The sequence below is a fragment of the Rhinopithecus roxellana genome, chromosome 14 (genome assembly GCF_007565055.1).
Source record: "Rhinopithecus roxellana isolate Shanxi Qingling chromosome 14, ASM756505v1, whole genome shotgun sequence".
NCBI classification, from domain to species: Eukaryota; Metazoa; Chordata; class Mammalia; order Primates; family Cercopithecidae; genus Rhinopithecus; species Rhinopithecus roxellana.
Window position 1 is genome coordinate 94,323,459 of NC_044562.1, and position 14,956 is coordinate 94,338,414.

The 14,956-nt window shown below is 41.1% G+C and overlaps 1 protein-coding gene across 1 annotated transcript in view; it reads left to right on the forward strand.

Moving 5' to 3' along the window:
• Positions 1–12,764, forward strand: part of CPO (carboxypeptidase O) — a 30,792-nt gene extending 18,028 nt beyond the window's left edge. Inside the window, exons 4-9 of the mRNA XM_010386077.2 lie at positions 1,632–1,736; positions 2,963–3,073; positions 4,183–4,273; positions 5,424–5,626; positions 11,548–11,632; positions 12,464–12,764. Coding sequence (XP_010384379.1) covers positions 1,632–1,736; positions 2,963–3,073; positions 4,183–4,273; positions 5,424–5,626; positions 11,548–11,632; positions 12,464–12,726 — 858 coding nt within the window. The 3' untranslated portion in view covers positions 12,727–12,764. The remainder of the gene's footprint in view (positions 1–1,631; positions 1,737–2,962; positions 3,074–4,182; positions 4,274–5,423; positions 5,627–11,547; positions 11,633–12,463) is intronic.
• Positions 12,765–14,956: the final 2,192 nt, after the last annotated feature.

Here is a 14,956-nt window from a genome sequence, read left to right on the forward strand (position 1 = left end):
GTGATGCTGATACCACTGGTCCAGGACCACTGTTTAAGAACCACTACTAAAGTAGTATGACATTAAGAACCAGCGTTACTTAGTTCACTGCTCTCTTACTACTTAGTGTAGGTGTGTTAATTTACAAAGCACAGCCCTAAATTTGAGAGTTAACTACAACTCTTAAAAAATTATTGGCTCTGAAATAGAATTTACCCAGGGATTATGTGAGCAACTGGTTGATATATTAAGCATGGAGCACCTGCCTACCTGATTTTCCATAGGCCATCCAAGTCTATGCTAAAGCAGCCAAAAAGACATCTAAATATCCTCTGCCTGGGGCATATTATAAAGAATAGAACATGCACATAATAAAGAGTTGATAAAGATAAACATGTAGTTAGCATACATATACTCATAAAAAGGCTAATTATAAGAGAACAATTATAAGAGAATTATAAGAGGGTGCAGTGGCTCATGCCTGTAATCCCAGCACTTCGGGAGGCCGAGGCGGGTGGATCACGAGGTCAGGATATCAAGACCATCCTAGCTAACATGGTAAAACCTCATCTCTACTAAAAATACAAAAATTAGCTGGGCGTGGTAGCACATTCCTGTAGTCCCAGCTACTTGGGAGGGAGAATTGCTTGAACCCGGGAGGTGGAGGTCACAGTGAGCTGAGATCACGCCACAGCACAATAGCCTGGGTGACAGAGCGAGACTCTGTCTCAAAAAAAAAAAAAAAAAAAATTAAGGTAGGAGGCGGATTAGGAATTGTCCTGACAATTTGGAAAATAGATGAGGCTAAAAGGAGAAAATTCCTTGAATATGATAGATCCAATCATGTATTTATTTAATTTTATAAGTTTCTCATAGAGAGGAAGGGAGCCTTCATCACCCCAGCTCCCAATGGTTTTCAACAAATAGCCGTGGTCTAGGCTATTTACAAATCCAAAACAGACGTGACTGTTCTAAGCATGGGAGTGTTAACAGCCTCTTCACCAAAGAGAATCCACAGTTAGCAGATTAATTACCACCCACCCACCCCTCTGAAAGAGGGGAATCTTCCTTAGAGTGAGGCTGTACTGGTGTACAAGAATAGCAAATGGGGAGAAGGAAAGAAGATTGGGCTGGCAGGGAGTCAGGGAGTCTCTCAGGGGAAGGGGAATTTGTGTAATTGAATCCATTTGAAATTTCAAGAATTTTGAGTGGAGATTGGGATTCGTTTTAAAGAACTATGATTCTTGAATATTACCTCTTGTGCACTTCACCACTCTAAGTGAACTCTAAGTGCAAAGGTTTTATAAAGTTTATCCATATTTAGCCTCTTAGCTTGTGGATTAGGGGTTATGCCTTTATCTATAGTTAGGGAATAATTTAAGGTATAGGCAAGATCATTTTTGGGGTGGGTACCACAGGGAGTCAGTGCATGGTCCTGAGAACAACCATCAGGGTAACTGGCAGGAGAACAAGAGTGGCAGAGGAAAGAATCATATTGATGGGTGTCTCATTAGCATCCTTGCCTCCTTCTTGAAACAACAGAGTGGATTAAAAAAAGGGACCTCTAGGGGAATTAAAAATCTCATAACTTTGCACGGTGCCTTACAACAATCAGCAATTGTTTGGTAATGGGGCATGGATGTCTTCTCCAGATCAGCCAACCATCTGGTAATCCCAAAAAGATCATTTGGATGGACTGTGGAATTCACGCCAGAGAATGGATTGCTCCTGCTTTTTGCCAATGGTTTGTCAAAGAAGTAAGTGTCTTTAGCTTCCTCATACTGGTAAATCACCCCCATAAAATACCTGTCACTTCTTGTCTACTTACAAACCATGCTTCTTTCACATGTTAGTGATGCAACTCTTCACTGTGCTAATCCTTCACCTCAAGTGAAATAAAATTAATGAGTAACTTCACTGAAAACTAAATATTCTGATCTCTTTCCAGTGCATCCAAAATACTTTTTATTGGAGAGTAAACATATCTAAATGTAGAAGAACAAATGTCTATGGAGTCAGAGATGAGTTTGAATCCTGTCTGTGCCTCTTTCTAATGGTATTTGGCAAATTTTCTAGGTTTTGTTTTTGTTTTTGGTTTTGTATTTTTGAGACGGAGTTTTGCTCTTGTTGCCCAGGATGGAGTTTAATGGGCTATCTCAGCTCAGTGCAACCTCTGCCTCCTGGGTTCAAGCAATTCTCCTGCCTTAGCCTCTTGAGTAGCTGGTATTACAGGCATGCACCACCATGCCCAGCTAATTTTGTATTTTTAGTAGAGATGGGGTTTCTCCATGTTGGTCAGGCTGGTCTGGAACCCCTGATCTCAAGTGATCCACCCGCCCTGGCCTCCCAAAGTGCTGGAATTACAGGTGTGAGCCACCATGCCCGGCCAATTTTCTAGTTTTTGATCTGAAAAAGAGTATGAAATAACTACTTCATGGGTCTATAGTGTGGATTAAGATATGTAGCATACAGAAAATATCCAGCATAGTGAATTTTTGTATATTACTTATAATCCTCCCTTGAGGGAATAAGAAACCTTTAAAAGTAACACAGAATACTTTCTTGGTCAGTTTTTTCAGAAACCCAAACACAGAGAAATCCGTAAAGAGTAGTTCTCAGAGTGTTGTCCCCAGATCAACAGTATCAATACCAACTGTGAACTTAATATAAATACAAAGTCTTGGGCTCCATTTCAAACCTAGTGAATTAGAAACATGCGGAGACAGGGATGGTGGGAGGTGAATGGGGTAAGGGAGAGCAGAGGCCAGCAATCTGTGTCTTAACAGGTCCGTCAGTGATTCTGATGTGTGATAAAATTTGGGAACAACTACCGTAATAAGACAACGGAGGAGGGCTTGGGGGCTGGAGGGTGGAGGTTTGATGTGCAGTCACCTCTTATAATTAAGTTGAAATTGGTAGGAAATTAAGAGAGAAAAGATCTCTTCTCAAAATAATTCTGAACATTTCTTTCTTAAATTTCCAGATTCTACAAAACTATAAAGACAACTCAAGGATACGCAAGCTCCTTAGGAACCTGGACTTCTATGTCCTTCCAGTTCTTAACATAGATGGTTATATCTACACTTGGACAACTGTGAGTACACCATGTTTGGTCTTGGGATGCATTCATGAACTAAAGCTCAATTCAGGTTAATTTTTCAATGTTAGCCATTCCAGCTCTAAAAATATTTTATACCTATGTAAAGAAAGGAACCCCATTTGGGATAAAAATCAGCTTAACATCTTTAATCAAACCATCTACATTAAGTTTAGGCCTGAGGAAGCCTAAGGCCTTTTTAGAGTTGAAGTCCATTACAGGTTTTTTCTTTGTTTCTTCCTCCCCTCTTCTATCTTCTTAATGTTTGTGGATCGCCTGCCACCCAATTAGGATTATATTGATAAAAATTCATGTACCAACTTGCATCCATGTCAAATCAGTTCTAGAAGCATAAAGGGAATGAATAATGTATAAACACAAAACCAGCCTACATTTTTCAATGCAATCATTCACACAGGGGGCAAACATCACATAAAGTATTTTTATGCAGCAGACAACTGTCTCTTTAAAATGTTCCTGAAGTCTATCACTCCTCAAATAAGAGCCCCTATTTCTAGAGAGTATTCATTGCCTCCTCTTTTCCATTGCTCCCCTAAGGACTTCAGGGGCCCCTTTCTCTGGAACAGCCTTTCTGGCCTGGTGTGTGAATCGAGTCCTCCCTCTGAGCTTGTCTGATGACACTTGTCTTTATTCCCATCTCCATTCATCAGTCTTCAGCTTCCAGAAATGTGCAGAGACCATCTCTGACACGCCTGGAACGGCCTTTTTCCATCTGTCAAGCTATTTCCCTTTCATCCTGTATCACTTGGACGTAAAAAATGACTCCAAAGCAAACATTCCCTGAGTAAGCAGATCACGTCCACAGGCACTGCTAATGTGCTCATGAGGAAAAGGCCAAACTACTTCCTCCAATTTAATTGTTTACATGTATATATACTTTTGGTTGTACAGATGTTCCTATTATTGGGGGCTGCTAGCCCATCTGCAAGACTAAAAATTACACACACAAGCTGCCTAATGTTAAAGGGAAGTTCTTCCAGATAATCCTAGGAAACATTTTTTATGTTCAAGGACCACCTATCATCACCAACACTGTGATTTATGAAACCTTAGAACAGCAACATCCCTATGTTCCTCTGCTACAGGATCGTCTTTGGAGGAAATCCCGTTCACCCCATAATAATGGCACATGTTTTGGGACGGATCTCAATCGAAATTTCAATGCATCTTGGTGCAGTAAGTACCTGCTTAGTAGATGAATTATGAACAAATATAAAGCTGAGAAGTAAGAAAAGAGATGAATTACTAAATGTATAATTTTTGAAAATAAACATCTAATATGGTACAGCTTTCTGGGCTTCCTAATGAGTTTTATTCCCTCTAACAGGATAATATTATCTAGATAGTAAGAGCTATCAGCATTCCAGTACAGGACTGTCTTCAAGTGAGGCTGCCTAAACAAGAACAAAGTAGACCTAGACCAGTGTGGATATATTTCACATCCATCCCTTTGTTTTTAAATGTATGAATTATCATAAAGAAAAGAAAAATCAGAGACTTATCCTTGCAGATTATTTCACAGCAGGGGGTGGGCAGTAAACAAACCAAACATTTTTCTCTCCTTATGGCATTTTCATGTTTCCAAATCTCAATATGCCCAGTGAATTGGAAGCAAATAAAGAAGGAGGAATGGCTGAGAACGTTGCCATTAACCAGATGGGAAGGGTTAAAATTGAGACTTGGCAGCTGTGTGGTCTTGAAAAAATTGCTTCATCTCTGTGGTTTAGTTTTCTTTAATGTAAAATGTAGGTCACAGTAACCCTACCTTATCAGTAATTTGTTGTGGGGATTAAATGGAATGCTACTTAGGAAGTGTTGGGTACAGTACCCGGCAGATAAGAGGTGCTCAACTGATCATTCTTATTATTATTAATGAGGATTACAGACCACTTATGTCCTTGCTAAATAGCTCTAATGAGACTCAAGCTAGTAAGACGTGAAGGAGAACCTTAAATCAAAAAGACGACGTCAGAACCTTACCCAGGAACCCAAGAACTGCTTTCCAGGCATTTGTTTCAGGGCCCACCACAGGTTTAAGTAAAAGTATACTAAAATGCCATTTCATTTTGTAGCCCCTTTCCCGGGCCATGGAAGCATGGAGTTTGTTTCTAAATCCTAACATTATCCCTTTCTGCCATTCTGAGTTCCTTCTAGAATGGTTATCCTTCAGTGACTATACAAGTTGACTAATCTAGCCAGGACTAACTCAACCAAGGGCAGGCGCTGATTCTACTCACAGATGCCCTGAGTATGGATGACTCCTTGCCATTGGTTATTTCCAAACTGAGATCATGCAGCCTTCTTTGTGATTTCTTCCATATTCTAGGTATTGGCGCATCTAGAAACTGCCAAGATCAAACATTCTGTGGGACAGGGCCAGTGTCTGAACCAGAGACTAAAGCCATTGCCAGCTTTGTAGAGAGCAAGAAGGACGATATTTTGTGCTTCCTGACCATGCACTCTTATGGGCAGTTAATTCTCACACCTTATGGCTACACCAAAAATAAATCAAGTAACCACCCAGAAATGGTGAGTCCACAGCACTAAGGCCTCCAGAAAAACCTCAGCAAGACCTCTGCCTTCCTTTTTCTGATTTCCATTTCCAAGATTTTGGCTCCAGTTGCCCTTTTGTTCTCTCTGCTTATCCCTATATTCTTTTTCCTGCTTTTGCACCTTGCCAGACGCCTGCTGGGAAAGCTTTGGGTTAAATGCTGCTTTACCTACATTAATTAACTACCTGTTTCATAAAGTGTCAAGTTGGGAGACATCTTAGGTATTCATCTATAATATAAATGAGATGATTATATTAATAATCTGCAGGAATACACTTTCATTTCTGTAAATTCTCTTGAAGCTCCGTTCAGCAATTACAGCTTTTGAACCATGCTTTCAAGAACTTGCCAGCTGTTAGTGGAATATGGCATATCTAAAATAACATGGCTAAATAATATCTGCTCTCTTCTCTGCTAAACACAATGCTCTATTTTCTTCTAAACCCTTCTTTCAGTATTTGCTTAGGACTATTTGTAAGGGGAAGTGCCAGCAAAATGCAAGCTGGAGCAGGGAAACTGTTTTTGTCTTATCCGGGTCCTTCTCTGAAGCTGTGTTTACCCAAGCACTGTTGGGCAGAATTACGGAGAAGGACTGGGCAATTTGCCCTTTTGTGAACCAGAGGACAACAGACACAACTCAAAGAGAGGGTAAATTTAGAATTGCAAATTGCAATAAGTGTTTTCCTTTTATTTTTTGTTTTTTTTCATTTTTAATTGTAATAAAATAAACATAAAATTTACTATCTTTTTTTAAAGATATACAGTTTTTTTTATACAGTTCAGTAGTGTTAAGTATATTCACATTGTTATGCAGCCAATCACCATTGAAACTATGCCCATTAAACAACTTTCCATTTCTTCCTATAGGAGTCCCTGGCAACCATCACTCTACTGTCTGTTTCTATGAATCTGACTACTCTAGATACCTCATATAATAGAATCATGCAGTATCTGTCTTTTTATGACTGGCTTTCACTAAGCATATTATCCCAAGTTTCCCCATGTTGTAGGGTGTATCGTAATTTTCTTCCTTTGTAAAGCCAAATAACATTCCACTGTGTGTATACACTACATTTTGTTCATCCCATCCACTTATCTGCCAATGGACACACTTGGGTTGCTTCCACCTTTTGGCTATTGTGAACAATGCTGCTATGAATATGCATGTGTGAATCTCTCTTAAGACTCTGCTTTCAATTTTTGTGGATTCATATCCAAAATGTAATTGCTGGATCACATGGCAACGCTATTTTTAATTTTGGGGGGAACCACCATACTGTTTTTTATAGAGGCTGCTCCATTTGATATTCCCACCAACAGTACATAAGGGTTTCTCCACATTCTTGCCAACACTTGTTATTTTCTGTTTATCTTTTTATTTTTTAAAAAACCATGCTCCTCTTTGTATGCAAATGCTGAGAAGGAGTGGGGCTAAGCTTGCTCTGTTCTTAATATCACAGAGGCCTGATGACCTCTTGGTTAGGTTACACCTCTTGCACATCTCCCTCTGGAGCACAACCCAGAAGACACAAGGCCTGAACACTAAAAGAAAAACTACTACAGACCTATGTTGGAGGGAGCCCTTCTCCCAACAGTCAAAAACATCCAACAATACTCAAGTACCTTTCTTGCAATTATTCTTCCTTTTCTTGGTCCAGGAACACTTGTACCGCATGATCATTTGGTAACACGTGGAAATAACTAACATCTGCCTAGATCTTTACAATTTACAAAGAGATTTATAGCTATTATCTCCTTTGACCCTCATGATAATATATTACATTCACTTTGGAGTATAGAAATTGAAACTCTGAGTTAATTTTATCTTCATAACTCTATAAATAGAAAGTGGTGGGGCCCAGGCTGGAACTCATATCTTTAGACTCCAGAGGACACATTCATCATCGCACTACCTCACACTGCCTCTCTCTGCTCAGAAAGGGTGTGCAACTTCTAGGAGTCTATCAGCTAGATTCCCAGTCAACTATGTGCTATTTCCTTCTCATTTGTGAGAACTGGAAGTTCTATTTCTTCAATAAAGAAATATACAGAAGCAGATATTTCAGTCAAGAAGCCCAGAATGCTCCCTTTTTCCCAGTTTTGGGGATATTTGTTGTAGATTCCTACTTTCTGCTTAAAGGGATCTGTGACAAACACAAATGAATCTCCAAAGACAGGTAATTAGAGATCTTTGATGGAAAGTGGTCTTCCACCAACAGAAAAAGGAGGCTAGTATATTCTAGTATTTTTCCTGGGTACTTCATTCTCTAATTGGTTCAGGAAAACAGACACTATGTGACCATTTTGCCAAGTTTGTATTCAAAGGTTGGAGGGTCTTGTACTGCTGACTGACTGTCTGGTTAGAGCCCTGTGCTGTGGCCAGAGGCTAGAAGGAGCAAGACAGCAGGAGAGACCTGAGGCAATGGCACCACCACTGCTGGACAGTAACTCTGAGAAGGGAATAACTAGCAACTTCATAGCACTAAATACAGAAAACAGTAAATCAAATTGAGAAAGATGGCTTCAATTCTGTGTCTCTTACAGTCTCAGGTGCTGAAGAGTTCACATAAACAGTCATCTCCAAGCCTTTTCAATAAAAAGACTGTGAATATTTTACTACCACGTGTCTACCTTATTGAAGCTACTTAGCAGGGTTTTTTGGTTCTTGGGGGCAAGCTTTGATAGAGTGCACAAAGACACAGAATCGAGCCAACTGCTCCAAGGAGATTTCCATTTCTAGTACTATTTACAAGCAGCAGAGACTAGTAATTAATCTTTATTATTTACAAAACCAAAAGTTTATAGAAATCATGGTAAATATTATACTACGTGATAGACAGCTTGGCAATCACTATGTAGGAGAAACATAACTATATATAGACTCTTTCTAAACTGCTCTGGAAATTAGAATAGCTGTAAGAATTCTAATGTTTTACATGCTTGCATTCTTTCCATTTGAATTCTCTTTGTATCAGCCTCTGTACTCCATCCCAAGCTCTGTTGCCACCACCCCCACCAGGCCAGGGCTTTATTCAACCATTCCGTGGGCCTGCCTCTGAATATATGCTTACAGGAAATTCTCTGGGCCCAGAGAAGGAGTTGTTAAGCAGGCCAGAGGTTTTTAGAAATGTATATTATGTACTATTGGCAAATGAGTTTTTATTATTTTTATTAGGAAGTACCTGTAAGCTGAGAAAAAAAGGGCAGCAAAGAAATTGGCTCTATCATAGCCTTGCAATGTAGTGTCAGAAGGAAAGAAGTACAATCAGGAGTTTCACCTCCAGAGATGGAAGTTGAATTCAGAAGTCTAGGGGATTTTCATTTTATCTTCTCAGAAAGGCCCAAATAGCTAAGCTGAGGATCACAACTGAATGCCTCTCATATCTATCTCTTACTCCTCTCTGCTTCTCCATAGTAATTCCTCATGGAATTATTAAAATAGAACTCAAAAGTTCTTTTATCAACAAAGAAGGGTAAACTGGAAAGACTATTTCCTACCCCACAGCCAGGATTTGAGGAAAGGGAATGATATCGGATAAAATAAATGATGGCTGGCAATGAGAAAAAAAAATTTCTTGTCGAGGGTGAGCTGCAGGAAAGAGAAAAAAAAAGCAAGGAACCATTTGGTTGGCAAGTATAGTCTGGGTCTGATGCATATATCTCAAATGAAAGGTAAGGCCTCACATGGACCAGTTAGCATGGTGTTCCATTAAAACATACACACACACACACAACACATGGGAATTAAAAATAATTAAAAGCAATTCGTATCTCTGCTAGAGACTCTTAAAGAACTTCAGAAGGGAATGTGGTTGGTAAATCACAATGCTTTTCCCAGGCCCCTTCTCTCAACTTCATTACATACAGCAGCTACCCTGAATCCTGCCCACCCCTCAGTCTCATTTCCTTACCAGAATTTCTCTCTCCAGCAGACCGTTCTTGGACCTCCTCCCAGTGTAAATGATTAAACCAGCTTTTTTAGCCTCTCCTACCCATTATCTCAATTCTGGATAACACAAACCCAGGAACTGAGGCAGACTCAGAATCCCTTTTTAGGAAGTGAGGGAGAAGGTGAATGGCCAAAATGGCATTCTTAGTGAGTGGAGAGAGAGCAAGTGACTTGCAAGTATGTTTGACAGAGTGTTTTTTCTCTGATGTTAGTCATACACAGAAAGCCCCAAGTACCTTAAGAACACTGCCCACAATGTTCCAGTATGATCCCCCAACATCCTTATTGCCTTATTGCCAGCAGAAATATTGTTCCTTTTGAATTTCACTGGGCCAGTTTCCTCTCTAGACAAGCACTACTCTGCAACATCTCAGGATTCAGCTGGACAATACAGAGCTGGGAGAAAGAGAATCTAAAATGAGACCTGTCCCTAGTCAGGTATTCAGGGAGCTGGTGCACTTGGAGTGCAGTCAGGCAGCCCTGAGGGGTAAAGCTATGGTGGATCACAGTACAGGCAGGGAGGGAGACTGTCATGGGAAGCAGTGGGATATTCCATCTGACGGGTAGAACACACATGTCTAGGGTGGGGAATACCTAGAGGGTCTGTCGGCAAACCTAGACGAGATGCATCAGAAGGTCAATAAGCCCAGCCAGTAGACTTGGGCCTCACTAACGTGACTCTGATCTCAGGAAAGGGGCTGCAGAGGTGAAGTGGTGGTAGGTGTGGGGACGGGTATGACTTCCAGCTCTGAAATGCTATGAGAGATAAACACTATAAGGAAAACAAAGAGGGGAGTCAGAGAGAGATATGAAGAAAGGGCTATGGGGATTCAAAGTGGGAAGAGATAGAATCCAGTTGTAGGGATCAGGTAAGGCCTCTTGGAGAAGTTGGCATTTGAAAAAGTCCTTTGAGGCTGGGCAGAATTTCAACAGCAGAGATAAGAGGTAGGGATTCCATGTGGAGGAAACATCCTGAGGAAAGATAGAGGCTGAGGAATATGGGGCAAGGCTGAGGAATGGTAGGAAAACGAATTTTTGACTATCATCTGGGGGGATGACAAAATATGGTGTTGGGAAGGTGGGGTAGAGTCATATTGGAGAGGATCTCAAAAACTAGGCTGAGAAGTTTGTACTTAATTCAGTGAGCAACCAGGAGCTCTTGAAGACTTTTCCACAGGATCATGATCATAGCTGTATGCTACAAAATTTCATCTGGAAGCCAGGTGGGAGAACTTGAAAGAAGGATTGGTGAGAGGAATGGAAATCTATTAGAAGATGCCACAGACGGCCAGGCGCGGTGGCTCACGCCTGTAATCCCAGCACTTTGGGAGGCCGAGGCTGGTGGATCATGAGGTCAGGAGTTCAAGACTAGCCTGGACAAGATAGTGAAACCCCGTCTCTACTAAAAAACCACAAAAATTAGCTGGGTGCAGTGGCAGGCACTTGTAATCCCGGATACTTGGGAGGCTGAGGCAGGAGAATTGCTTGAACCCGGGTGGCAGAGGTCGCGGTGAGCCAAGATCGTGCCACTGTACTCCAGCCTGGGCGACAGAATGAGACTCCATCTCAAAAAAAAAAAAAAAAGATGCCACAGACCATTTCAGAGGTAGAGTCTGACATAGAATGATGACACTGGAGATGCAACTTGGCAACTGTTTTAGAGATGGAATATCAGAGATGCCTGCAGAATTCTACATGTGTGTTTGGTAGAGCATGCAAGCCCAGAAATATGAAAGTCAGAGCAGCCTTATTAGCGGGATAGATGGTGAAAATGGATTTGAGCGTGTTGAATCTGAGGTACCAGCAGGCTACCTAGATGTAGACGTCCAATGGGAAGTTGGAAAGGTGGCCTAAAACTCTGGAGATGAATCTGGACAAAACACCAAACGCTTGGATCGTTGGATTTATTTTAAACACCAGATATCTGTGTCTGCATTTCCCACCTACAGATTCAAGTTGGACAGAAGGCAGCAAATGCATTGAAAGCAAAGTATGGAACCAATTATAGAGTTGGATCAAGTGCAGATATTTTATGTAAGTATCTTTTTTTGCCTCTTCAATAGTATCTAAGGCACAAAAGAAGTCAGTGGACTTTGGGTGGCGAGATAGGCGGGAGAGGAACAGAAGAGTTCCTGGGATCAACAGGGAGTTGTACAAATCAAAATGACCAAGGATAAAAGGGAGTCTGTACAAATCCAGAATTATACTCTCTAGGGATAAGGTATGAACTAAAAGAAAACGAATTAATGCGCTGGCTCAGACCAGAACTTCCCCTGGCTTCAGTTAAAAAGAGCTGGCAAGCTAGAAGGCACAGGAGTTAACGGGAAGGACATTGTCCACTGACCTTTGGTCAGTCAATTCAGTTCCCAGAGGACCCATCAGGCTAAGAAAGCCCTGGAGAAAAATATCTAAAGACAATAATTTAGTTGAAAGGAGAGCGCGCTGTTTCTCCCAACCCCAACCTCCACCTTCTCCACCCTCCATGAGCCCCCCTCTAAATACTTGTATAATATTTTTCTTGTGGGTCATTTTGTTTCTGTTCCTTTCTTTATATGACTCAGTTCACTCTTGCCAGGCAATATTAGGTTGCCAAGTCAGTGACTCAGCTGAGAAACTTTAGCCAAACCTCCCCATGTGCCAGACACAGTGTCAGGTATGATGGGGGACAGAGACACTAAATAAGATGTGGTTCCCGCCCTGCAGAGGCTTACAACCAAGGAGAAAGAGAAGACAGCTATTCCTGAGACCCTGATCTAAAACAGCTTCTTTATTTTACTAAGTGAACCTTTAGTTCCTGAAATGGCTATAGAAATCTGTTCTTTCAAAGTACGACTTCTACCTCTGCCTTCATGTTTTCACCTGTAGATGCCTCATCAGGGTCTTCAAAAGACTGGGCCCGAGACATTGGGATTCCCTTCTCATATACGTTTGAGCTGAGGGACAGTGGAACATACGGGTTTGTTCTGCCAGAAGCTCAGATCCAGCCCACTTGTGAGGAGACCATGGAGGCTGTGCTGTCCGTCCTGGATGATGTGTATGCGAAACATTGGGACTTGGACAGTGCTGGAAGGGTGACATCTGCCACTGTGCTGCTGGGCCTGCTGGTGTCCTGCATGTCTCTTCTCTAAGTGCATCCCACTCAGGCCTGCTCAACCCCAGTGGCTTGGGTATGGCTGGAGGAACAGTGTGCTATGGTTGTAGAGAAACCAAATCATTTAACTAAAAATACTTCCTATTTCAATAAGGAAAAATCATGTCTGCGTTTTAATATTTGTTTTTCTGTGAGCTGAGCTTTATTCCTTTATACGAGGAATTAGTTAGGTATTAGTTAGGAATTAGTTAGGTATTAGTACAATAATGCTACAAACCAAACCTCTCTAAAACCAAGTGGTGCAAATCTACAGGTCATGATGCAGTGATCTTGGTTGTGCTCGCTTAGGCATCCGTGGTCAGTTTCAGGGCAGCTGGTAGATCTCGGATGAACTCACTCTGGGGGTTGGCTACTGTAGGCTAGTATAGGATAGCCTCAGCTGCAATGAGGAACGGGGGCTCTGCTCCCTGTATTTTCTCCTCCAGCACATTAGTACCATGCACTCATGGCCATGGTGAAGGAGCAAAAGCAGCAGGAGAGCAAGTCTCAATGTGCAGGCACTTTTCAAACCTCTGCTTGCATCCTATTTGCTAACATCCCATTTGCCAGAGGAAGTCACATGGCTGAGCTCTGCATCAAGGGGTGGAACAGAGCAGAAGGTGGTGAGTGAAGAATTGGGGCCATCAGTGAAATGACTCTGTCTGGTGTTTATATCACACCCTTGACCTTCACTGGCTTAGCTTCATAGTCGGTAGCTCAGCTACAATTCGAGGCAGCTCAACTAGATGGCTATTATCCTATTCAGCTTTAAATGCAGAGAAACCTGTGAGTTCCAGTGGAACCCCACTGCTCTTGAAATCTAATTAAAAGTCACATGATGAGATTCTGATAGGGTCTTTTGTGTTCTACTAATTTTTGTGATTTATGATCTTAACATTCACTAAGGAAAATGAAGTAGGAATAGGTCTTCTACCCTGGTGTCTGGGAAATTTTTCTCATCTGTATTCTTCAAAAATTTTGCTTATGCTTTTGAACCAGGTTCTTGCTTTCTTAATTTTGTGTTAATGAGTTAGTAGCAGCATTCAGAGGATAAGTTATACAATCTCTCTTGATGACTGTTGTTGGTTTTATTTACTTATATATTCATTTAAAAAATTTAAGGATCTACTAGGTGCATTTTGATAGGTTCTGGGATTACAATGGTGAATAAGATAGATGTGGTCCCTGTCTATTTGAAATTTATATTCCAATGAGTGAGATCAGGAGTAGCAGCCATAAATAATTGGAATGGACATGCTATTTCATACCAGGTGAATCCCAGCTCTAGGGGAATACAATAAGCAAGAACACAAATAAATAAATTAAATATTGCAGTTTGTGACACATACTATGAAAGAAATGAAAAGTCAATAGAGAGGAGAGGAAGGCCCATATTGTATGTGTACGGATATCTGGGCATTTAATTGTGCTATCTCATCTATTAAATTTTAAGTGCTGTTAAAGTAGCAGCCATGACTGTCATTTCCTATGTATCTCTATGTGACACCTTGAAATGGTGCTAAGCAGTTGTCAGGCTTCGAATAAATGTAGTTGTGACCAGCTGACAGGGCATCCTTGGGTGTTCAGTCACCCATTGCCAAATATCCTTGTTGGTCACAGTCACAATACACTTGTTGGTTGTAACCCTTTTATTGCCTTTCTTTGTAGTCTTTATTTCTTCATGTTTTGCTAGTGTGTGGCTGATAAGGGTCAGAAAGGAAAATGTCAGAGGCAATAGGGTTTAATGAATCAGAGAAGAGCTATTTACATAAAAATGCCAACTCCACAATTGTGGCATTGTCAGGAGGAAATGGTTTGGTTTCATCAATGGTCAGCCTAGAAAGGAAGAAAACTAGTGTGACCACCCAATGCTATATTCAAGAAGAAAGCAGGGGATCTGTGCTTACAGACACTGGTTATCAGTGTTCATCTAGCCTGGGTTTTAGTCTCCAAGGCTATTTTAAAAATAACTCGAACCTCTGAGTACTATGGGAGCTCTGATCTACAAAGTTTAATTCATGTCTAGAGATGGAGCTCATGGGCAAATAAAGTCTAAAGAGAATAGAGAGAAACTCAGTTAATCCATCAGCTTGCCTGAAATCTCCCACATGGATTTTTCCAGATTCCAGGATGCGATCATAGTTTCCTTGAGGGGACTTCACCTGTGTCTGGGGGAATAAGGTACTGGGAAACATGACAGAGTTTTTACTGCTTCTGGAAGTTTTTTA